At 43.1% G+C, this 24,936-nt stretch overlaps 1 protein-coding gene across 2 annotated transcripts in view; it reads left to right on the top strand.

Moving 5' to 3' along the window:
• The first annotated feature begins 729 nt into the window (after window positions 1–729).
• The window catches only part of MTR (5-methyltetrahydrofolate-homocysteine methyltransferase), a 72,059-nt gene continuing 47,852 nt past the window's right edge, over window positions 730–24,936 (top strand). For both annotated transcript variants that reach the window (XM_077345403.1, XM_077345393.1), the window contains exons 1-9: window positions 730–877; window positions 5,244–5,455; window positions 10,568–10,657; window positions 12,457–12,526; window positions 13,850–13,942; window positions 14,925–15,031; window positions 16,102–16,161; window positions 17,404–17,498; window positions 23,460–23,560. In XM_077345403.1, coding sequence (XP_077201518.1) covers window positions 829–877; window positions 5,244–5,455; window positions 10,568–10,657; window positions 12,457–12,526; window positions 13,850–13,942; window positions 14,925–15,031; window positions 16,102–16,161; window positions 17,404–17,498; window positions 23,460–23,560 — 877 coding nt within the window. In that variant the 5' untranslated portion in view covers window positions 730–828. The remainder of the gene's footprint in view (window positions 878–5,243; window positions 5,456–10,567; window positions 10,658–12,456; window positions 12,527–13,849; window positions 13,943–14,924; window positions 15,032–16,101; window positions 16,162–17,403; window positions 17,499–23,459; window positions 23,561–24,936) is intronic.

Below are 24,936 nucleotides of genomic sequence, written 5' to 3'. Positions count from 1 at the left end.
TTCAAAGATGCCATAAAGAGGCCGCCCTGCTTGAGAAGCCAGAGGGAGCATAAGGGCAGAGTCTCAATTAATTACTCTCAGCATTCCACCATGAAGAATGGCTCTTCCCTTCCTCTCCAATTCTGGCAAGACTTCTCTCCTTCACTGTATCCTCCTCCTCTTGAACCCAAACAAACGGTAACCTTATATGCGAAGCTTGCTATTCCTGTTTGGTCCCTGACTCTGTTCAACATTTTCATTATGCTGTGTGCTAATTTACTGCCCACCTTCTACCTAGGCGTAAGGATTGGTAAATCTATTTCATCGTGTGCGACGAAGTGTGCATGTACACAAAAGCTTATACCTTGACCAAAAACACTCTTGGTCTGAAAGATGCCCCAGGTCTCCAACTTTGTTCTGCTGCTTCAGACCAACCCGGCTACCGCGGGCCTGAGGCGAGGGGCGGACTGGCTCCAGCACAGAAGCCCGGTGAGATTTCGGGCTGGTTAGGACAGCCTGTCTTGCAGCCGGGAAGGGTCGCGGGGGAAAGGTCACGTGCCTCCGCCGCCGGGTCTGAGCAGCAAACCCTGATCCCTACCAGGGCGTGGCTCCTCTTTAATATTCTCCTCCGCCCTTGCCCCGGAGGCTCGCGGGGGCGGGGGCAGCACTCATCAGCGCTCCCAGGTCCGGGGGGGGGGGGCGCGCTCGGGTCGGTAAAATACCTGGAGCAGTTTAGGAATTGGGGGAGATAGGCCGCTTCCTCTGAGTCTGCGCGTGAGAGAGACGCGCAGGCGCCGTCCTGGTCTTGTGTAGGCGGTGCATTTTAGGCACTCGAGAGAGGAGACCGGGATGTCGCCCACGCGCCACGAAGGGGCCGAGCAGCGCCAGCAGGCGAATGGTGCGTGTCCACGTGGAGTTGGTCGCGAGGTCCCGGCATGCTGGGCTCTGGCGGACAGGGTGTGGCTGGGCCGCGCGCACGCCGTGCCCTGAGAGGACAGTTGCAGGATTTGTGCCCGGAGACATTAAGCGCTTTCCCGTTCCTTTTCGGGGAGAGTAGTGGGAGGGTGTTCACTGCAGGAGTTGGAGAACGTGCGGACAGCGGCTTACAGATTCAACGCAGACAAAAGATTTCAGATTTGTTTCCTCCCCCCCCCGGGTTTTTTTTTAAAGGCTAATTCACCTATTTTGAAGGCCAAGTGGAAAATAGTTCGCCTAGTGTTTGACAGGTCTTTCTAGAGATTAGCATAACTAGCAGTCGGCGATTCATCAGACTTCGGTCTCCTTCCTCCCCTGATTTTACCTTTAGCCATTTCTCATCTATATCCACCCCCCCCCTCCGGAGTATTAAATGATGATGCAATACAGACTACTATTTCGAGGGACCGAATTAGGAAACCGCAAAGACTCGCAGAGGGGCAGGGCAAGCCCGCCCCGCTGGTTCGGCGCCTGAATCTTCCTACCTCCCCCCCCCGCTCCTCGTGGTCTCTTGTTTTAGGTTGCCCAGTCGCTAAGTGAGAAGACCCTGCAGACCACGCCAATCGCGCCACGCTAGATTTGTAAAAATCTAATCTGGGAAACAAAAACTGGCATTAATGGATGTTTTGCGCATCAAGGCTCACAAAGGGGCGGGGCGGGGAAGATGACGTGACATGTGCACATAATCATTTAAGAATGCAGCTAACGTTTTGCGATCAGGCCAAAGACTCGCTATAATCTGGTGTTTCTTGATCATGTTTTGGCCTGTAGGGAATCGCGTGTATCTCCCGTCTGTTGTCTGCCTCACCCTCTGCTCTTGGAGCACAATTTCTTTTCTCCTGCTTCGCATCTGTTGAGTTACATTTTGTATAATGTGTGGATGCAGTGCTGTTTGCAGTTACACTTTTAGACCAACTCCTTCCCCCCCAAAGAGCTAATCTGTACACCGCCCGTGGCGCCGCGGGCGCCATCTGTACACCGCCCGTGGCGCCGCGGGCGCCACGGACTAAATAAAACAGTAAGGGGTTCTGGGGCGGGATGTGTCCGGGATGAGGAAGGGTCCGGATTGGACCCTTCCTCACAACAGACAATCGGAGGGACCAATTGGCAGGCGCGAAGCGCCTGCCGATTGGTCCCTCCGATTCCCAGCCCCAGCAACTGCGAGCCGCGCTCAGCGCGGCTCGCAGTTGCTCCCGGCCTGACGTGGTGAGAGGCGCGAAGCGTCTCTCACCGCGTCAGGCCGGCCCCAAGGAAGCCCCCGCCGCAAACACAACACAAGACTCCAGCCGCCGAGAAGCTGCAGAAAAAAAAAAACACCCCCGGAGGAGCCTTTCGCCGCTAGCGCGACGAGAGGCAGCAGAAAAAAAAACCCCTGTAGGAGCTCCAAGCCGCCGCGCCGACGAGAGGCAGCAGAAAAAAAAACCCCTGTAGGAGCTCCAAGCCGCCGCGCCGACGAGAGGCAGCAGAAAAAAAAAAACCCTGTAGGAGCCTTTCGCAGATCCAACCAGCAGAAAAAAAAACCCCTGTAGGAGCTCCAAGCCGCCGCGCCGACGAGAGGCAGCAGAAAAAAATTAACCCTGTAGGAGCCTTTCACAGCTCCAAGCAGCAGGAAAAAAAACCCCTGTAGGAGCTCCAAGCCGGCACGCCCACGAGAGCTAGCAGAAAAAAAAAACCCTGCAGGAGCCTTTCACAGCTCCAAGCAGCAGAAAAAAAAACCCTGTAGGAGCCTTTCCCAGCTCCAAGCAGCAGAAAAAAAAACCCTGTAGGAGCCTTTCGCAGATCCAAGCAGCAGAAAACAAAACCCTGTAGGAGCCTTTTGCAGATCCAAGCAGCAGAAAACAAAACCCTGAAGGAGCCTTTTGCAGATCCAAGCAGCAGAAAACAAAACCCTGAAGGAGCCTTTCCCAGCTCCAAGCAGCAGGAAAAAAAACCCCTGTAGGAGCTCCAAGCCGGCACGCCCACGAGAGCTAGCAGAAAAAAAAAACCCTGCAGGAGCCTTTCACAGCAGCAGAAGAAAAAACCCTGTAGGAGCCTTTCGCAGATCCAAGCAGCAGAAAACAAAACCCTGAAGGAGCCTTTTGCAGATCCAAGCAGCAGAAAACAAAACCCTGAAGGAGCCTTTTGCAGATCCAAGCAGCAGAAAAAAAAACCCTGTAGGAGCCTTTTGCAGATCCAAGCAGCAGAAAAAAAAACCCTGTAGGAGCCTTTAGCAGATCCAAGCAGCAGAAAACAAAACCCTGAAGGAGCCTTTTGCAGATCCAAGCAGCAGAAAACAAAACCCTGAAGGAGCCTTTTGCAGATCCAAGCAGCAGAAAAAAAAACCCTGTAGGAGCCTTTTGCAGATCCAAGCAGCAGAAAAAAAAACCCTGTAGGAGCCTTTAGCAGATCCAAGCAGCAGAAAACAAAACCCTGAAGGAGCCTTTCCCAGCTCCAAGCAGCAGGAAAAAAAACCCCTGTAGGAGCTCCAAGCCGGCACGCCCACGAGAGCTAGCAGAAAAAAAAAACCCTGCAGGAGCCTTTCACAGCAGCAGAAGAAAAAAAACCCTGTAGGAGCCTTTCACAGCTCCACGCAGCAGAAAAAAAAAGCACCTCCTGGTGTCCCCTGGGTCCTAGCGCCCATTGCATTCCTGGTTGCAATGGGCTTTCTTGCTAGTAGACAATAAAGCTATACTGTACTGAAACGGCCATCCATGAACTGCCTTTAGCGTAGTTATTTAATTCAGTAGGGATAGATAAAATTAGATTGATGTTTAAAAGAATGGAAGACAAGGCACAAATTATGTGTTGGTGAAGCTAATAGGGATAATATGGTTGTTGTTAGGTGCGAAGTCGTGTCCGGCCTATCACGATCCCATGGACAATGATCCTCCAGGCCTTCCTGTCCTGTACCATTCCCGGAGTCCATTTAAGCTCACGCCAACTGCTTCAGTGACTCCATCCAGCCACCTCGTTCTCTGTCATCCCCTTCTTCTTTTGCCCTCAATCGCTCCCAGCATTAGGTAATATGGTATAGAATCAAAAAGGTGTGGCCAGGGAGGAGAGGGCTTGGATTCAAATTTTGATCATCTGGTTTTTGTAGCGCTGTGTTAACCTAATGCTTTAGGAATGCACTGGTTTTCTGGGAAAACACAAGAAAAGTGACTGGAGGGTAGGGAGTGCCTTGCAGCTGGAATTGGGATTTATTTCTATTTGCCCTTAACCATTTGGTGCAGGGGTCTGTAATGTGTTGCTCATGGGCACCATGGCACCTGCCAACACCCTTCCTGGTGCCTACCAAGTGCTTTTAGAAAGTGGAAGGTGGGGACTTTGCCTAACAGGGCTGCTGATTAGCCACTGAAGATGGCAGCAGCTCCCATCATAACACAACATAACATCATAACTGAGCCTTCGGGGAGGGTGGTATATAAATCTAAATAAATTAAATAAATAAATAAAGGGTCTTCACTGCATGACGGATGATAAGGCGATGAGCAAGCAAATATTTTTAAAGCAGGATCTCCTGTTAAGCAGAGCTTCTGCTTATTGGTCTTAAGGGTCCCACTGAGAGAAAGATTTTTGTTTCTATACCCCACTTTTCACTACTTGAAGGAGTCCCAGAGTGGCCTACAAAATCTTCCCCTTCCTCTCGCCACAACAGGCACCCTGTGAGGAGGTGGGTGGAGAGCTCTAACAGAACTGCTCTCTGACAACAGTCCTAAGGTAATTGTGACTGGCTGCATATGGAGGAATGGGGAATCAAACCTGGTTTTCCAGGTTAGAGTCCACTGCTCCTAACCACTACACACTGTAACAGACCTTATTGGCATATTGAACCTATCCAAATTTCTAAACTGGAACTTTGTCCAGTTACTATTAGCAGTATGCATAACCTCATTCACTGACATTTTTGTGTTTAGCTTCACTTATAGTGGCAACCATTTTGTGATTGTGCCTGTCTCCCTCTGTCAGGATTCCAAAGAAACCTTCAGGCTTCAAAAGTTTGTGGACTCCTGATTTAGTGATATTTATATTCCCACTTGAGCAGCTGAGTAGCTGTTCTGTAGTTTTATACCTTCAGTAGTTTTATACCTGAAGAAGATGACACAGTTCAGAAGTATGTTCAACAGATTGATGTTAATATTCCTGTTCAAACAAGTTCATGATACTGTGGAGAACTTCATTTTACAGCAAGGTCTGAATGTGTTCCTTCATCTTCGTTTTCTGATCTCCAGTGGACACGATTGTGAAGGAGAGTAGATTATATGTAAGAGAGATTGACTGTTTTGAATATGTACTTTTCCTTAATACAGATATCAAGAAAAGTTTGAAGGATGAAATTGAATCAATTTTGCGAGAGCGCATTATGGTTTTGGATGGAGGCATGGGGACCATGATCCAGCAATACAGCTTGACAGAAGAGGCATTTCGAGGTCAAGAATTTCAGGATCATCCCAAACCCTTGAAAGGAAACAATGACCTGTTGAGTATAACTCAATCTGATATCATCTGCAAAATTCACAAGGTACAGTAATGATCTATATTCTAAGACAGTGATCCTCAACCCCTGGTCCAGGGACCGGTACCGATCCATGGATCAGTCGATACCGGGACGCAGCTCCTCCTCGTCCTTTTCCCTGGCTGCTGCCTCGGGGGCTGCCCTGCCACTCTGCTGCTGGCTTACCTTTGTGCTCTCCAGCAGCCGCCATGGCTGGGGCTCCACCTCGGCATGGCACTGCGCAGCTGCTGCTGGAAGCTCCCACCCACAGGCGGCATGAAGTCAGGGGCGTTGGCGGGAAAGCAAGTGGAGCAGGGACTCAGGCGGTGTTGGCGATGTCCCTTGGCAAAAGACTAACCCCCCCGTGCCTCAGTAAAATTGTTCAAGCGTTGACCGGTCCCCAGTGATAAAAAGGTTGGGGACCACTGTTCTAAGGCTTTTGAGGGAACAAATATATTGATAGTTTTAAAAGTATCATAGAAGAATGGTTGAGAAGGAAGAACTAATCTGTGTGGGAGTTTTGGGAAAGTGAGGAAGGTCATTGGAGCGGAGGGTGCACATGACACAATTGCTTGCCCAGCTGCATTTGCTCCAAATTGGAGACCGGATCAAGTGTAAAGTTATGGTATTAACCTTCAAAGAGCTAAATGGTCTGGGACCAGCATATCTATGGGACTGCCTTTTCAACTGCAACCCCCCCCCCCCGGGTCACTAAGATAATCAAACCAAAACCTGCTGAGGAACCCTGGCCTGAAAGAGGTGAAATTTGCCTAGACCAGGGTCAGAGCCTTTTCAGCCTTAAACACTCTGCTAAGGGAGGTCAGAACACTGCGGGTCCTTAACCAGTACCACAGGGCTTACAAAACAGAGGTGTACTATCAGGCCTTTAGGCAGGGCCTTGACAGGCCTGCAAAAAACACTGGCCTCTGTCCATAAATTGAGAGTGGACTTCTTCTAAAGGTCAGAACCTCCCATTAAAACCTGAATTAGTTGGGGGTTATAGAAGTAGAATGGTTTAATTGTATTTATATTTGATTTTATAACTTTACTGATGATTGTGTTACTATTTTTATCTGCTTGGCACATAGGATGGGCAGGTTATAAAAATAAAGATGATGATGATAATTGTGCCCTTTTTAACAGTCTATATTCTATTCACTTGCAGTGTATGTGTGTGCGCGCGCACGTTGAGGGATTGTTTTACATATAACATTAAAGAAAAGCAGTGTTAATTGGTACTTTGGAGAGAAGGACAACAAAGGGAGAAGGACAACACCTCTATCATATTGTACTTTGTAGTATGAGAATAGAGTGCCTGCCAATGTACAGATTTTTTTTCTTCCACTCTGGGCCTCCCAATACCAGAGTATACTGAGGCTAAAAAAATAAATAAAAATGCTCTCCCCTTTCAGCATATTCAGCTCCCAGTTCTGTAAAATAAAAATCTCTGCCAAAGATCCAGTCCCAATAGTGAAGGAGCCTGAAGGAATGTAGAGAGAATGCTAGAGATAGCTGTGGGGCTTGGACTGAGAGTTCCAGGCCTTATCATTTGGTACTTATAATAGTGCCCTGTGTAACTGCTCGGATTGCCTTACTGTAGGGCTGTGTGGGAGGGGGCTAGAATGAGCCTCTGCTTGGTTCCAGAGGGGTGGCTGTGGTAATTGCTTGTGGGCAAAAAAAAAAAGTGTCCTGTGGTGCCTAAAGTCTAACAGATTGACAGATATATATCCAAATCTACAATCATCAGGAAGGGTATGTATGGGGGGGTTAGTAGTACAAAGAGAGGCTAAAAGTCCTAGGTCAGACATAGGTGCATTGCAGAGCACAAATGAACACAAAATACAGTGCACACCCTTTCTCAGTGCATGTAGAGCACTACATTTAAACCAGTCTCTGTATATGTACGTTCCTGTGAGACTAGAGCTTACATAAGCTATTTGAGGCTCATGTGTATATCTGTTGATTGATTAAAATATTTGTATCCTGCTTTTCCCTTATGGCTCAAAGCATTCTATAATCCCCAAAGTTAGAAACATACAAGGTACATCAAAAGTCCCATTATCGTTATGCTGTGGTTTGCAATAAATGTCTGTCACTGGGGAGAGTACCTGTTTAAATTTTCAAATATATATGTAGCTGTATAGAACTTACAAGTTCTGTTGTTTACTGAAGGGGAATAAGCGTTTAAGAAATCAACTGTTGGTAACATTTCTTGTTAAAAAAGGTAATGCAAGCTCAGCCTTAGTTATTGGGGGGGGGGGGGAACCATCGGTTCTCAATTCTCTGAGGAGTTGAAGTGTGCAGTACCAAGGAGGAAGGATTACTATTGCAATTTTAAATTATAATTTAATTATTTTTATATGTAAATTGCTCATTCATGCTGTTCAAATAATGCAAAAGTTGTGAACTGAATTTACAAATGATATGACTTTTAAAGCTTTCCTCTAATCTCTTGTGATGAATAGTAGAATTAAAAGTTGTTGGAGAGTGAAAGAGTCCTGTTCAATATCTGGATACTTATCAGCTGTTATATATTTAACAGTTTGTCTCAGGAGTAGGGATGCCAACAGGTCCTATATAAAGAGACTTACGCTTTTCATGATGTGGAGGAAAATAATATGCCATTAAACCTCTGTTAAAGGGACAGACAGTTTCTTCTCAGGTAGTTGGCAGTTCTAGTCAAGAGTAGACCAGTACATGAGTTACCAGGGAATAATACAGGGGATAATTCTATGTATCCTTTTCTTAAGTAACACTCTTAAGACATTGAATAGCTGTGTTTCACCGCAAGCAAATCCTCTTGTATGCTCTTGTATGCAAATCCTCTTAAGTATACTGTATACTTAATTTAACTGGAATTTTTTTGTTTTGTTGTCTGAGTCACCATTCCCACAAATGAATATTAGGAAGCCGATAGCACATGGGCCTTTAGGAACTAGCTTCTTTATCTGAAACTGCAATTTGCACATGGGTCCTGATGGGAGTACAGGTGAACTTTCGGGAATTCAGTTGTCAGTACTGTATTGGAATGGCCATCCATGAACTGCCATACTACATTTATTTACAAAGAAGTGTGAAACAAATAACAGTTAACTTGCCCCAAACTAAAATTCTTTAGTTTTCCACTCAGCTAGTACGGAGAGCTCATATGGCCCATGTTACCAAGAATGCCCAAAGCGTGGTATCAATTTTTGGGTGGGGGAAGGGGGCTTGCACACACCATATATGATTAAAATCTTCCATGGTAAAGTGATGCATCAACTCATGTATGATTCACAGATAAATTTCTGCAAAGAGTTTTTCTTGGAAGCAATACTAACTGAATTTAGTAATTGACCTTCTCATGGTCCCACCTGGGGTCTGATCATGAGCAGGCCTGCCATCAGATAGGTCTTTACAGCGAAGAGCCTCTAGGAGATGCTGTACACTGGATATGGAAGCTTGTTCCCACCCAGGGACCACATACTCTTGTGCAGCAGTACCCCATTTACTCTCAGTTCCTCTTTTGTCATCGAAGGAGAAGGTTATGGTTTTACAGCTTCCAGATATTGATGAGAGAAACTTTGTATGAATTGTTGAAGATACACTGACTTTTGAGTATCTTTCATGGCTCAGAAAGTCCTTTTCAAGAAATGCTCCTGATGCTCCTGACCCAGACTGCGGAACACAAACATTTTCTGTTGTATCTGGGTGAAGGGCATAGTGATTCCATATATATGACCTGCCAGTGTTTCACCCCAAAAACTAGAGGAGATAGGACATTGAAAGTTAAGGCAGCATTATGGGAGGAAGCTCTTAAAGCATTGAAGCCTTCATCCAAATTGGCCCCAGAGAGAGCTCCTAATTCTGTGTTGTTGGAATCGATGCATTTGACTCCACTTCCGGGATCTCGGTCTGAGCGGATCTAAACCTTGGTTGTACTCTCCTAGGGCTCTACAAGTCAGTAGAAAACAGGCTCAAACCTATCCGGCAGCAGGGAGCCGTGGCAAAATTTTTGTTCCAGCAGAATATTTTTATGCCATAGAACTCACTAAATATCACATTGGTCCACTTCTGTTCTTTTTTCAGCTCTTCTGGTAGGAAAATACCTATCTCATAGGCAGTTGAAATCAATAAAAATGAATAAACATGTCCTATTGTACTATTTATTTTATAAGGACATTCATGTTCTTTATTTATTCATACATCATCTAATTTATTACATTTTCCAGGAAAATCTGACAAATTTTTATTCATTCTGAGATCATTCCAATAAAGCCACTCATAGAATCATAGAGTTGGAAGGGGCCATACAGGCCATCTAGTCCAACCCCCTGCTCAACGCAGGATCAGCCCTAAGCAGGATCAGCCCTTCGGGACCTGTTTAAGGACTGGAGATGTCCCGGAGGACTGGAAGAGAGCAAACGTTGTTCCGATCTTCAAGAAAGTGTGGAAGGATGACCCGGGATAATGTAGCTAACTTCTCTGTTTTCCCCTGTTTAATAAGAAAACATTTGGATAGTTCTTGTTAAATAACTATGGATACCATGGGACTTAGATTAACAAGGACATGTGGAGAGCCACAGTTTGGCCATCACTTACCTAGTCTGTAGTAGGTTCCTCAAAACATGAATTATAGAATCATATAATAGAATCATAGGGTTGGAAGGGACTTCCAGGGTCATCTAGTCCAACCCCCCTGCACAATGCAGGAACTCACAACTACCTGCCCAACCACAGTGACCCCAGTTTCATGCCCGAATGATCCCCACCCCCTCCAAAAATCTCTAGAATCCAGCCTGGCCCGGAGGAAATTCACCTATCATCCCACAGCAGAAATTAGCAATTCCCAGGGTATGCAAGGAAGGACCACAAGAGACAAACACTGGCACATCCCTTCCTGCCCACCCACTCACAATCTGCCTAAGTTCTTGATGTGCAAAGTTCAAGATCTAGGACAAACACATGTTCCCTTTTTTAGCATTGTGGTTTTGGATGGAGAGAGTATACTACAACCCTAATCCTATTGCATTGTTTATTGGATATCCCATCTGTTGATTGTCTTCACTCATTCTGTGTAATCTACCTTGAGTTTAAGTATAAATAATGTCAATAAATAAATAAAACTCTGAGACTTCAGCTGCTTTTTTTCTCTTGTAGGAGTACTTGTTGTCTGGTGCTGATATCATTGAGACAAACACTTTTAGCAGCACTAGAATAGCACAAGCTGATTATGGCCTTGAAGATCTGGTAAGAGTTCTGAATTTTCTTTTAGAAGAGAAGAGGAGCTGGGTTTTTTATACGATGCTTTTCACTATCCTAAGGAGTCCCACAAGAGCCTCTTGTGGTGCAGAGTGGTAAAGCAGCAGACATGCAGTCTGAAAGCTTTGCCCATGAGGCTGGGAGTTCAGTCCCAGCAGCCGGCTCAAGGTTGACTCAGCCTTCCATCCTCCTGAGGTCAGTAAAATGAGTACCCAGCTTGCTGGGGGGTAAACGGTAATGACTGGGGAAGGCACTGGCAAACCACCCCGTATTGAGTCTGCCATGAAAACGCTGGAGGGCGTCACCCCAAGGGTCAGGCATGACCCGGTGCTTGCACAGGGGATACCTTTACCTTTAAAGAGTCCCGAAGTGACTTCAAATACCTTTCCCTTCCTTTCTCCGCAACACATACCCTGTAAGGTAGATGGAGCTGAAAGAGATTTGAGAGAAGTGCTCTGCAAGAACAGCTCTAAGACAACAGTGACTAGCCCCAGGTCACCCAGCTGTCTGCATGTAGATGAATGGGGAATCAAACCCAGTTCTCCAGATTGAGCCCACTGCTCATTAACCGCTACACCACGCTGGCTCTCTTTGAATTGAGTTTCATTTTCTCCAACTACTAAGGTCCAGCATGGTGCTGAAATCCACTCATGGTGGTATTGACATTTGTTCTCTTTTGGCACTTTAACCTTGCCCCTCTCTTTTGTTTCTCTCCTACTCTTGACATTTGGGTTAAATGTCTGATGTTTTCCATGTTTTTTCCATCTATTTTAAAAGCAGTATAAATATTTTTAAAATGTCAGTGTACCCAGATATAGTGTAGTTTCCTTGCAAATGACCAGGAATTATCCTTGTTTTGCAGATAAGGAACATTGTAGTTGTAGCTGTAATCGTTTCAGCCCTGCTGAGAGAAAAGTTTTACAAACAGTGGTTATGAGACAGAATATTTAGACCCCTATCCTTACTAATTGTTTTCTGTGCAAAGCAGTACAATAGATCACAACATTTTTTTTAAGTTTTCATCTGCTTTTTAGTTTTTGCCATGGAAATAAAATTTTCAAAATGAAATGTATTTTTCATTGAAAATAGTTTTTGTTTCCTCATTCAAAGGGACAACATTTACCTCATAGCAAGACTTTGTGGTGTCCTGTGATTTGTTTTTAACTTTCGCTTGGAATGTGGAAATCTGTTCCATCCCTTTCTGATATGATTGTCAGAGCCTATATGTTAAGTATGTCAGTGAGTCTTGGCCTTTGCTTTTATAGCAAGATTTACGCTAAAATGTATTCCAAGAGGATGGCTCACGTAGAAAAGAACTTTGATGTGATTAAAATCTACAATTGCTTGAGAGCGTTAGTGTTTCAGTTGGCGTAGTCTATTCTGCCCTGATTATTATTCTGTTGCAATTATTTTTTTGGAAAAGGCAGTAAAGGATTGCATGGCCAATATAGTGGGGCACAGGGGCAGAAGTATTCTGCACTGCACTACAGCAGGATACATTCTCACAGTCCTCCTTTACTTATAGTAACCCACAGAAGTAAAATCAAGAATCTTCGAACAAATCCACTCTTGACTGCCCATTTACAAGGGCATCTGCATTTTAACCCTGAGTTTTAAACAAACTGTTTCTATGTAATATTTGAAGGGGTTTCTTATGTCTTCTATTTTAACCTGTAGAATCCCCCTGAATGTTAAAGATTAATCTTTACAATACAATTCACTATATAAGATTTAGAAATCCCTGGGTGTTCACTTGGTTTTACTGTTTGACCCCTCCCTTCCCACAGGCTTATCGATTAAATCAAGTATCAGCACAGGTAGCTCGAAAGGCGGCCGATGATATTACTGCTCAAACAGGTGAGTAATCCTTTTTAAATCATGGTTTCTATTTATTTATTTATTTATTATTTATTTATTATATTTATATACCGCCCTCTCCGGGGGCTCAGGGCGGTTTACATAATAACATAACAATACATGGAACAGTCTATAAAACATTTGAATAACCGTACAATAATAATAACTGATAATTGTAAGCATATAACAGTATAATAGTATAACCAATAAACAATGCAACAATACAAACAGGTCCAGAGTATACAGGTGGTGTTCTGAGCGGGGGCGGGGGCAGGGGCCGTTTGGTTGCTGTTGGTTATGTCTGGTCTCAACCAAATGCCTGGCGGAAGAGCTTTTCCTTGCAGGCCCTGTGGAACTGTTTAAGCTCCGTCAGGGCCCTGATCTCCTCCAGGAGCTCGTTCCACCAGGTGGGGGGCAGAACAGAGAATGCTTTGGCCCTGGTTGAGACCAGGCGAACTTCTTTAGGGCCAGGGACCCTTAGCTGGTTGGTAGCTGTGGAGCGCAGGGCTCTTTTGGGGGCGTAGGCAGGGAGGTGATCCCTCAGGTACACTGGGCCCTGACCGCGTATGGCCTTGAAGGTAATTACCAGAACCTTTAGTCTGATCCAGAATTCAACTGGCAACCATTGCAGTTGATGGAGAATGCGCTGGCTATATTTCAAATGTTCCAGAATCAGCATTGTTTGTCATACTGTTGATTAAAAAGTATTGTTGTCAGAGTAGTCCTTCAATAAAATCTTGATAAAATAGGGCTCTTCATTAGGAGCTAAACTGCATTTGAATTTTTTTTTTGTGGGGGGGAGGATCGTGCCATTCAGTGCAATATCCAGATAGCTGCAGCTTGTATATTAAGTTTCTATTTATACAAAATTTGTTAAACTGGCTGGGTCATTTTCAGAACCCATCATTAGTTAGCAAGGTTCTGAGTACTATTTTTAGGCTACATGAATTTCCTCAGTTCCAGCTGAACCCCACTGCTTGTTTCCATGTGGGAGTTACGGATTTTCAGCAGCATCACTGTAAAATGTAGTATCGGGAACAAAAGAGGAAAGTAACTTCCAAAGACCCCTTTCCAGTCTTACTTGCTGGTGAAAGGCACCATGACGATCTGTTTATCCAACAGGAGGCCTGGGGCCAGCAGCACCCCAAAGCTACAAACCTTCTTTATGGCAAGTGCGTCTCCACCCAAAGCATGGGATATTCCATTTCCTTGTTCAAACCTTCCCTTCACTGGTAGCGTCTCTGTGATGTCTCTCTTTCCCCATACAATTTGAAGCCTGTCACAGAAATGTTATATCTGTATATTTCTTCTTTTTTCTTTAAGGAACTAAAAGATACGTTGCTGGGGCAATGGGTCCTACAAACAAGACCCTTTCAGTGTCCCCCTCAGTGGAGAAGCCAGATTACAGGAATGTTAGTAAGTAGTCATACTGCTATTCCAAGGGTGAGAAGCTGAATTACATTTCATTTGAAACGTTAACATATAATGTCTACCAGGTCATCATTGTCTACTTGTTTGTTCACTTTCTCAAAGAACGGCAAAAGGCTGGTGAGGCAGGATTTCCCTTGACAGGAGCCATACTGCTTTTTCTCAGCAGACTTTGTTCCTCTGTGTTTTTGTTTACAGTTTCTGCTAATCTGCCTGCAACAGAGGTTAGGTTGACTAGCCACTAATTTCTTAATTCTCCTCTGGACCCCTTTTTGAAAATTGCTGTAATTCTTACTACTCTTCAGGCTTCTGATACAGCGGTTGACTTTAGTGATAGGTTACATATACAAGTAAATAGATCAACTGTCTCACATATGAGTTCTTTAAGAACTTGTATACCATCAGGACATGGAGACTGATTGTTTTTTAATTTCCCCAGTAGGTCTAGAAAGCATCTGCCCTACTCTGTCCACAGTGAACACAGAAGCAAAAAATTCAGTGAGCTTTTCTGGATTACCCCCATCTTTCTTTAGCTTCTCTGGATGTTTTTATGCTCTGGATATATTTAAAGAAATGTTTATTGTTTGTCTTTATGCATTTAAAGAACCCTGAGGGATCAATATTTCCATCTATATCTCTTCTGTTGGGAAGTTAATTCCTCCACTAACACATCCCTCCTTGTCCTGCCTCTAGAGCTTAACCCCAAGAGTTCCCACATTGCATTGATTTACTCCATTTCACCATCATTCTGAAATAATGACATCTAAATTTTCATTGAGCAACAAGCTCCCCTATCTTGGCTCGGAAACTTCTAGCATTGGCATAGAGACAACCTGCTGTGAAGTTACTGTCCTACCTGCCCATTTGCAGTGGACTGTATTACCAGTTGGGATCAGAATGGGTATTATGAATTTCTGTTGAAATTTAGCAAAAAGAACAAAAACTTGTGAAATCTGTTGTTGTTTTATAGGTTTTGATGAATTGGTGGAAGCATACACTGAACAGGCTAAAGGACTTCTTGATGGTGGAGTAGATATCATGTTAGTTGAAACCATATTTGATACAGCCAATGCCAAGGTAAGAATTATAAATAAAGACTTTAAAGTGCACTGAACAGGTTGATAAAAACCTGCTGAAAAACTCATATGTGGATTTAATTTTTTTTATTGATATAACAAATTTAGGATGAAAGTTGGATCAATCACCTTTTGGCTACAGTTTTTACATATGGCTCTACTTGTCCTTATGCCACATCCAGTGAAAGTTCCAAAACTGGCAGCAGCTTTTCCAAGTACAGTGAATTTACTGTTGATGAAACTTCCTTTAAAGGCTGTTAAAGATAATAGCATGGATCCATTAGAAGACTTCCATGTGCAAGGGGGGTCTTTGTGCAAAAACAGTCCTGGAACCACAACCAAAAAGGCTCAGTTCCTGGTAGAAGCCATAATCAGTTTATGAAAAACAAGTACCTGGAAGAGAATCTCCTTGGTAAAATGAAGCTCGAATGGCAGAATGCACTTCATGAGACAGTCAGGGTCCAAACTGTAAAGGGGTATAAAAATCAAAAACAGCACTTTACTGGTAACCTACAGAGATGCTATAGAACAAGTGTAATGTTTTGATGTTCATAGCTGTCATGCCTTTTATAGTGCTTGATGAAGTCAGCTGCAATCAGCTTTCAAAGGTAGCCCTACGTAAAATGCATTTCAGTAGTCTAATCTGGAGGTCACCAAGGCATGAATCATAGTGGCTGGTGTTTTAGCAGTGGATGGAGCTGAAAAAAACATTCCAAAGCAGAGATTCTTGCTGCAATGATGGTTCTGAAAGTATTCCCAAACTACAATTGATATAGATCTTACGAGGTCTGGAGCATTTCTGAATTACCTGTTTCCCCAGTTTACTGATGGGTTCGTGTCCTCTCAGCATTATTTCTTCTGGTTATGAGATTTGTTAAAAGGGTGGTTTCTTTCCTGCAGCGATGGTGCGCTGAAAATAACTTAATGGACTCTTTTGTATTTTTATGAATTTGTTTTGATTCTCCAAGTGAAAGTTGTGGTACCATTATAGCTTCCTCTCTAAAACTATATTCATATTTTGAAAACTCCCAAAACAGAAACATTAATACTTTGTAGTGTTATTTTTGACAGGCGGCTCTGTTTGCTCTCCAGAATTTGTTTGTGGAGGAGTATGATCCTAGACCAATATTTGTAAGTAAAAGAAAGTGTTGTTTTTCTAGTTGCTCAGGAACTGCTCAAATGCTTTTGTTACACTGGACACGTTAGCCATTTACAATCAAAATATATTAACTTGAAGTTCATGATTTAATTCCTTAGTCACAGATACAGTAATAGTAATAACAATAAATGGTTTGAGCCCCAAAGCCACCTCCTGCCTTATGAGAAGACCTGGGTTTTTGTACTCTGAGATGCCGAAATTTAACTCCAGTGTACTGTGAGGTCTGAAATGGACCACTTTATCAAATTGGCAGTTGTGCCTTTCCATTCTGGTGTACCGTATCATTGAATGAATGAGGGTGTTATGAAAAGCACTAGTATGGTTCAGTAAAAGGAGTGTGTCTTAAATGTATCTGTGGGTCACATTTCATATTGTAACATGAAGGATTATTGTGGATGTACCAGAACTTTATCAGTAGTAATTGCACTGTTATAATTCTGTTCATGCTAGTTGCAAAATAAGTAATAATTTCCATGGAGATCCTACATATTTTGGAGCTGGCAGAGTGCAGCTGGCTGGACTTCCATGCCCTGCAGTGGGGAAGGCTCAGAGTATGGTAGGAATTGTCCAGACTATTTCAAATCATTAATGGATCTTTTTATTTCTTCATCATTTTATAATAATTCAAAACTTTGTAAATCATCCAAAATCATAAATCACAACCAGGTAGGTTGTGATTTATGATTTTGGATGATTTACAAAGTTTTGATTATAAAATGATGAAGAAATAAAAAGATCCATTAATGATTTGAAATAGCCTGGACAATTCCTATACATTTTGTTTGGACTGGAGTTACCAAAAAGAATTGACGGTTCGTTTGTAGGTCAGAGTATGGTAGGCCAGCCAGGTGAGCTGGGACACCATGGCTGGTGCTGTGGTGAAGTGTGTCCTTCCTTCCACCTCCAACTCGCCTTCTGCCAGCTCTTCCTCCTCCTTCCAAGTCCTGGGACACAGCACAGAGGAGGAGGATGGGGGCAGTGAAAACCTGCGACTGGTCCTCTGTGGGTGACTGCCCTCTCCCTATTGGGGGCATGTCTCCCACTCTGGGCCAGTCAGAGGGTTTGGAATGTTGAACATGTCATCAGATGGATAGAAAGCTTTTTATATATATGGTATGATGTTGATTTTTTGTCAGTTTACTTTTGTTTTTGATATTGCTGTTTTGTTATTTCACGCATTTTTCTCATTTTTTCCTCATTGCCGTGGTCTTTAGGTATCAGGAACCATTGTCGACAAAAGTGGCCGTACCCTCTCTGGCCAGACTGGAGAAGCATTTGTCATCAGTATATCTCACAGTGAGCCGCTCTGGTGAGAAAACATAACCCACTTAAGATCAAGCTGTCTAGTGGTGATAGTTTTTTTTCCTATCCACGTAGACCCAGGAGAATGAAGCTCATGCGAGTGTTTAAATATGCACAATTGTTTGCAGATTGAACTCCATTCTAATATAATGAGTTGCTTGGGAAGAAACATGCACAGCCTGATAGGACCAAGATAAGCCTTCTTAGGGTGGTGCAGGCAGTTTCCAACAAAGTCCTCTTTGATTCTTCCTTGTACTTCCTTTTGATTGACATAACTTAGTGTACCCATCCATTTACAACTCCTCCTAAGGAGGAGGAGGGGGAGGGGGAGGGGGTTGAGGAGGAGGAGGAGTTGGTTCTTATGTGCCGCTTTTCCCTACCCGAAGGAGGCCTTCCCATTCCTCTCCCCACAACAGACACCCTGTGGGGTGGGTGAGGCTGAGAGAGCCCTGATATCACTGCTCGGTCAGAACAGCTTTATCAGTGCTGTGGTGAGCCCAAGGTCACCCAGCTGGCTGCATGTGGGGGAGCGCAGAATCGAACCCGGCATGCCAGATTAGAAGTCCGCACTCCTAACCACTACACCAAACTGGCTCTAAAAACAGCACGTCTGTATTGGCTGTCATGTAGAAACCAGAAAGTAAATGGTGCTATGTCACCTCTTGCTTTTCATCAGAGAGAGACTCCCCACTGGGAGTTACATGAAAAGGCCCATGATGCACAGAGAGACTATAAGCTTTCTTAGTCATTTTTCGGACTGCCTGTCTGCTTAACACTCTTGCCACCCGGGACTTCCAAGGGAGATCAACAGATGAGGCTTGTGGAGAGAGGCAGATGGGGCTGAAATGAAGCAAAGAGAAAAACAACCTCTGAAGGTGAAAAAGGGAACCTGCACCCAATACAGGTGGAAGTTGATTGTGTTTGCTTAGCAGTATGGATTGAGGTTGCAGTTAGTCGGTACTTCAGTAAGGACAGCAGCATTAACAATCTTTACCTTGGTCTGGCATCTTATGATAGGCCTCTGAACTGCATTCAGATTATTGTTGTTCTTGCTGAAATTATGCACTTCCCATTTCCTACAGGATATACATGTGTGCATTATTGGTCTTATTTCACAAGTTACCTGTGTGTGAACTTATTATACTTCAATGATTAATTTAAAATCATTTCAGTAGTTTATTATCAAGCCAAATAATTTGTTACTTGCCCTTCTTCCAAGGACCTTGGGAGGTTACCTGAGGTTCCTCAACAGTTTTATCCAGGTGCAGATCAGGACTAGACTGCCATAGTTTTTGATACTTATGGGACCATCATAAGCAGAGTTACGCCTTGACTACTAGAGCAGATGGATGGGGTATAAGTTTTGTAAACAAATAAAATAACTAAAAACTATTTAGTTGCATGGCACTGTTATTTTTCTGTCCCTGTTGCCTTTGGACTTTATAGATACTGACTGACCTTCCACATGCTGATAGTGGCTGTGGTACTTATTAAAGAATCAGGGCCTTTCTTTCCTGTCAGTCTTTTTGAAGTAGAATCAGGAGCACTTGGTGGAATGGCTGTTACAAGAAAATGGGGACATTTCCCCTCTCTGTGACCAGACTAGGGCAGTTTATAGCATGTTAAGAATTTGATTTAAAATACCATAAGACAATAAATATCCCAAGTGTTCTGTTGTCCTGCTGCTTCTCCCGGTATTTCAGTGGTGGGATTTTGTTTTTTAGAGGGAAGGATTGAGACCCATGTGATTTTATTTGTGGAATACTGCTGTTTTGCAGGCACTATATAGATTATATAGGATACCATCAAGTCTGATCTGTTCACATTTGAACTGGTTTGCCTGATAGGAAGAAGCCAGGAAATAGCAGGAAATTCTTGCTTTAGTGTATTCTAATTCCTTTGAGATTTCAAAACTTCTCATGGTTACTTCAACTTGATGCCAGATGTGTGTTTGCAGGTCTGGTGCTGATATTTGCACTCTTACCTTGGTAAGAGAGTGTTCAAGAAGCTCTTCCATGTGTAAAATGTTTGCCTTATAAGCAGTGAGGTAGATAATTCAATTGCATAATTTTAATGCTAGACTTGGGTATATTAGGCAGAAGAACTCCCAAGATCTTTTCTTCTTTACCATTATTTTAAAAGGTAAAAAATAAATATTGATAAGTAATTTGGGATTTGTTTGTCATTTCCATTAATTATTTTTTAGACAGAAAAAGGTTTTTATTAGAATCATAGAATCATAGAGTTGGAAGGGGTCTCCAGAGTCATGTAGTCCAATTCCCTGCACAATGCAGGAACTCACAACTACCTACCCACCCACAGTGGCCCCAATTTCATGCACAAGTAATCCCCCCTCTCAAAAAAATAATAAAACCCACCTCCGGAATCCAGCCTGGTGTGGAGGAAATTCACCTACCCACCCACAGTGGCAATCAGCAATTCCCTGAGTATGCAAGGAAGGGCCACAAGAGACAAACACTGGCACATCCCTTCCTGCCCACCCACTCACAATCTACCTAGTTCATAAAATCAAGCAAGAGAAGACCCTTCAGCTGAGAAATCACAAATGAAGAGATGTCAAGCTGGTGATGGCAAAGCAACCAAATGTTTATTCAAAGTATATGCCTATCTTAAGATAGTTGTTTACACAAAAATATATAAAATATTTATCTGTATGACTGGAGATTGTTTTTGTTACTAACTGATATTTTATTTCATTTTGTATTAAGTTTACTTTGTGTTGTCACAAATGTAGGAAAATCCTTTTAGAGGAACTCATAAAGAAATTAAATTGGGAAGAGGTATTAAAAGATAGAAATACATGTTACATTTTGTATAATTAGAGGCTTACATGGAGAGACTATACCTTCAATTTTCTTTAATATTCTAGTGTCATTGAGGAAGAAATATGAAAATGAGACTGTTCCTAGGAACTTTTTACTATTTAGTAGCTATATACTTTGAATAAACAGTTGTTTCACCATCGTCAGCTTAACATCTCTTCATTTGTAAGTTCATAAACTCAGCATTTCTGTCAGATGACTATCTAGCCTCTGCTTAAAAACTTCCAAAGGAGAACCCACCACCTCCTGAGGAAGCCTATTCCACTAAGGAATTTCTGTCAGGGACTTCTTCCGGATGCTTAGCCGAAAATTCTTTTGAATTAATTTCAACCCATTGGTTTTGGTCTGTCTCTCTGGGGCAACAGAACACAACTTTGCTCCGTCTTCTATATGACACCCTTTCAAGTAATTGAAGATGGTTATCATATCTTCATCGTCTTTTCTCCAGGCTAAACTGACCAAGCTCCCTCAACCTTTCCCCTTACAGCTTGATCTCCAAACCCCTCACCAATAAGAATATCACATGGAACCTTATCAAAAGCCTTGCTGAAATCAAGGTAAACTATGTCCACAGCATTCCCCTGATCTAGCAAGCTAGTAACCTTCCCCCCCCCCCCCAAAAAAATAAAGGTTAGTTTGACATGACGTTCCTGAGAAAACTATGATGACTCTTTGTAATTACAGCCATCTGCACTAGCTGCTCAAGGACTGCCGGATGATTTATTCTAAAATTTTGCCATCAAGCTGATGGGATGGTAGTTACCTGGACCCTCCTTTTCCCCCTCCAATCTTCTGGCCACCTATTTTCCAAGAATTGTCAAAAATAATAGATAGAGGCTTGGAAATTACATTAGAAAGTACCCTTGGATGCAATTCGTCTGGCCCAGAGGATTTGGTTTCATTTAACGAAGCTAGATTTTAATGGTCACAGTAATCCCAGGCTACAACTCCCATCCCTCGTCACATGAAATGATTTTGCTACCTTGAGCACGATTCCCCTTGCAAGAGAAGACTGAGGAGACATAGGAATTGAACAGTTCATACTTCAATCTCTGATCCACCTTTTATTGTCACACTACAGATGTTGCCAGTGTGAATAGAGGCTCAGTAGATGTACTCAGTTTTTCTTATCTTTCCTAGTGTTAGCTAATGTTTTAATCATATCATATGACATTCTCCTCTTTCAGTGCAGCATAGGATTAAATGGTGTGACAAAAACAAGTCTCTTACTTCAAATATAGCATCCTTTTCTGTAGGACAGGTAAAACATGACTGGATTTGATTAGAGCAGATGGTGTTTGCTACTAGTAGAATATTCCCTATGGTGTCCTGTTTTTGTAGTTTTAATTGTGAATTACTGTTCTTTTACGTTTGTACTCCTTATGGTGCTTTTAGGTGCTGTGTAAGTTGCTAACCTGACTTGTCAAACAGACTTACATATTTAGTGTGGTGATTGGTGCATAATGAATCTCTTGAAAATTGACTAAACAGCTTATCAGTTCCTAACACTGCTTGCTTCATCTCGCGTTGTATGGAGGGCAATGAGTGTGAATATTGAAGCCTTAAAAAGTACTGCATTCAGGAGGGGAGCAACAATGTGAAGATTGGATTGGTAACAACAAAAGAGCGAAATTGTTTTTTTCTCTATCCCAAATCTTTGTGTTTTCCTCAACATCACAAACTAGCGTCAATTTAACCTATTATTTGAATGTTTTGGATGCTGCCTCTTGGTTATACGTATAATTATATTGTACACAAACTTGCCCCTTTTAAGAGCAGGAATATTGCAAACGGATCCATTCTGCCTCAAAACTTGACCCCCTTTTCTGACTCATACTGCCAGAGGCCTTGATTGAGGTTTCATGGGTTTACCTTGCTTGACCTCTGCTGGCTGCCAGAGGTGAGTGGAGCTGGTAGCCTGCTGGGTTGCAGTGGAAGGATGGTGCTTCCTGTAGAAAGAGCCTGTTTCACTTTCTGTTCTTATGGCTGCATTTAATTTCTTTGGTTAACTCTTTGTTTGCTCTGGAATTCTGAGAAATTGTCAATGTATAGGACTGGGAGAAAATTTTACCTTGCAACTAGCTGGGCCATATTAGCAGGGATTTTCAATTTCCTCATAGTAAAAACTTTCTGTAAAAAGTTCACAGGAAACACTTCTCAGAAATTTATAATTGTTTATGTATCTCACAAGTAGGTAGGGGACTGGAATGAGGGCAAGGAGTAGTTGGGGGTTTGTTAACATTTTTAACTTGCTTGTATTTATTCAATATATTTATATCCTGCTTTTCACCCATTGGAGACAAAGCTTACAACATTGTTATCCCTTATTTAATTATTTTCATTGGCCTCCTAAACTAAGGGGCCCAGTGTGTGTGTGTGTGGGGGGGGGGGGTCATGGTTGTACTTTCTTGGATGGTCATAGCAGCCACACACTGGTTCCTGGTGGCTGTGGGTGGAGCTGCATATGTTACTTCTCACTTAAACCACCCCCAAGAAAAATTTCTCTTATCCTACGTTAATCTTTGCCATTTATTCTTTGCAGCTGGTATTTGTAAAGCACCCTACCATCTCCACTCAGATTACCAAGTCCCTATTGCAGGGGCAAGAATGTGTAATTTTTCTTTAGCACAAACTTCCTGAACAAGGGTTTCATGAAAACCTGGGGTTTCATAACGGCCCTGGAAGGGTTTCCTGGATGGCTGGGAGTTAATTGATTTTAATAATAATAATTTTAATTCCAGAGAGCCAGCTTGGTGTAATGGATAGGAGTGCAGACTTCTAATCTGGCGAGCTGGGTTTGATTCCGCTTTCCCCCACATGCAGCCAGCTGGGTGACCTTGAGCTCGCCACAGCACTGCTAAGGCTGTTCTGACTAAGCAGTAATATCAGGGCTCTCTCAGCCTCACCTACCTCACAGGGTGTTTGTTGTGGGGAAAGGGAAGGCGAATGTAAGCCCCTTTGCGACTCCTTCGGGTGGAAAAAAGCAGCATGTAAGAACCACCTCTTCTTCTTTAGTATTTCTACAATAAAACAAATTGTGTGTGATGTGTATGTTCTGGTTGTTGTTTCATTTCTTTTTTGGCGCGTGTAATTGCAGCAAGGATTATGTTTCCTTGTCTTTCTAGCATTGGATTAAATTGTGCTTTGGGAGCAGCGGAAATGAGGCCATTCATTGAAACTATTGGGAAGTGTACAACTGCCTACGTCATCTGCTATCCCAATGCCGGTAGGTGCAGATATACACAAGCATTTGATTATTGCTAGAAATAATGCATGTTGCAAACCACATATTATGGAACATTTTTTTAAAGAACATCAGTATATGTAACAGACATCATGGTCCATCTGCAGATACTTAAATCCATGGATCAGAGGTATGTTGAGATTTTTTTTCTCCTAACCTGTAAGACCCTTCACCAATGCCTGGGGGGAGGTGAATGAGCAGTGGGAGCCTCAACTGCACCACTCAACATTCTCTCTCAACCGTTGCTATGGCATCAGCTCCACTGCCACAACTTGAGGCAAATAGGTGGGTGAGAAAGTAGACTAGCAGTGGGTTAGCATGCAGCTAAGTAGCCAAAACAGCAGAGAGGGTAACAACCAGGCAGACAGATCTCCCTCCCCCCCAGCAACCACACTGGATAGTTGGGAGAGAACTGGATAGTTGGGAGAGAACCACACTGGATAGCTGGGAGCCTCTGCTGCCAACCCTCCCCAACATCCCAAACCTGGTGATCCAGCTGCCTCCACTGCTGCCTTGGAAGAGTGGGCGAGAAGGACCAGAGGCCTCTGCCATGCCCTCCCCAACTTTTTCCTGCTGTCGAACTATTGCCAAGGCAGTTGCTGCTATTGCCACAGCTTGAATGGCCAGAGCATTGGAGAAGGGGATGGTCAGGCGGGTGAACCTAATCTCCTTTTGTGGCTGCCCCTGGGAGGAGCAGGAGCTCCTGACTGTCCCCCTTTTTCTGTCCTACAAAATGAGGCAACAGCTGGCTGTCCTTGCTTCTTCTGACAGGATAGAATATTTTTGGCCTAGTGTTGCCTGGTATAGGTTTACTGTAAAATTAGTGTGGTCAGATGGGAGTTGAGTGAGTAATTCAGATGTGTAATTGGTTTAATATTAATTGTTCCAAATCTGTGCTAAGGAAATATTTCCTGTGAAGAAGATGTTGAGGATGAGAGTGAATCATTGACAGCCCTTACATTGGTGTCTGCCATTTATATATTGCACTTGCAGTCTCCTCTTGCAAATGCTTTTGCTCATATTGTAGAGAGAAAGAACATTTGTTTTCATAGTGTATGGAAAACTCTTCTGAAATCATTAGTAATAGTGGAAAGCAAATATTTTAAGACTTACAGTCCAGACTTACATGAAGTTACTCTGATCTGAGCTAATTGATTTTAGTAGGCTTAGACAGGAGCCACTCTGCAGAGGATTACAGTGTAAATGAGGCTATTGCTTGAGAAAATCTAATAAAGAAAGACTAATGGGTTTTTATATTGATTAGCAATGTAGCGCATACGCATTAATTCTGATGAAATAACCTCCAGTGCTGCTTAGTTTTCTAGCAAATCATTGCTTGAGAAACTGACTACAGACTT

Source organism: Paroedura picta, chromosome 1 (assembly GCF_049243985.1).
Source record: "Paroedura picta isolate Pp20150507F chromosome 1, Ppicta_v3.0, whole genome shotgun sequence".
NCBI lineage: Eukaryota > Metazoa > Chordata > Lepidosauria > Squamata > Gekkonidae > Paroedura > Paroedura picta.
This window is presented reverse-complemented; position numbering and strand designations above follow the sequence as displayed.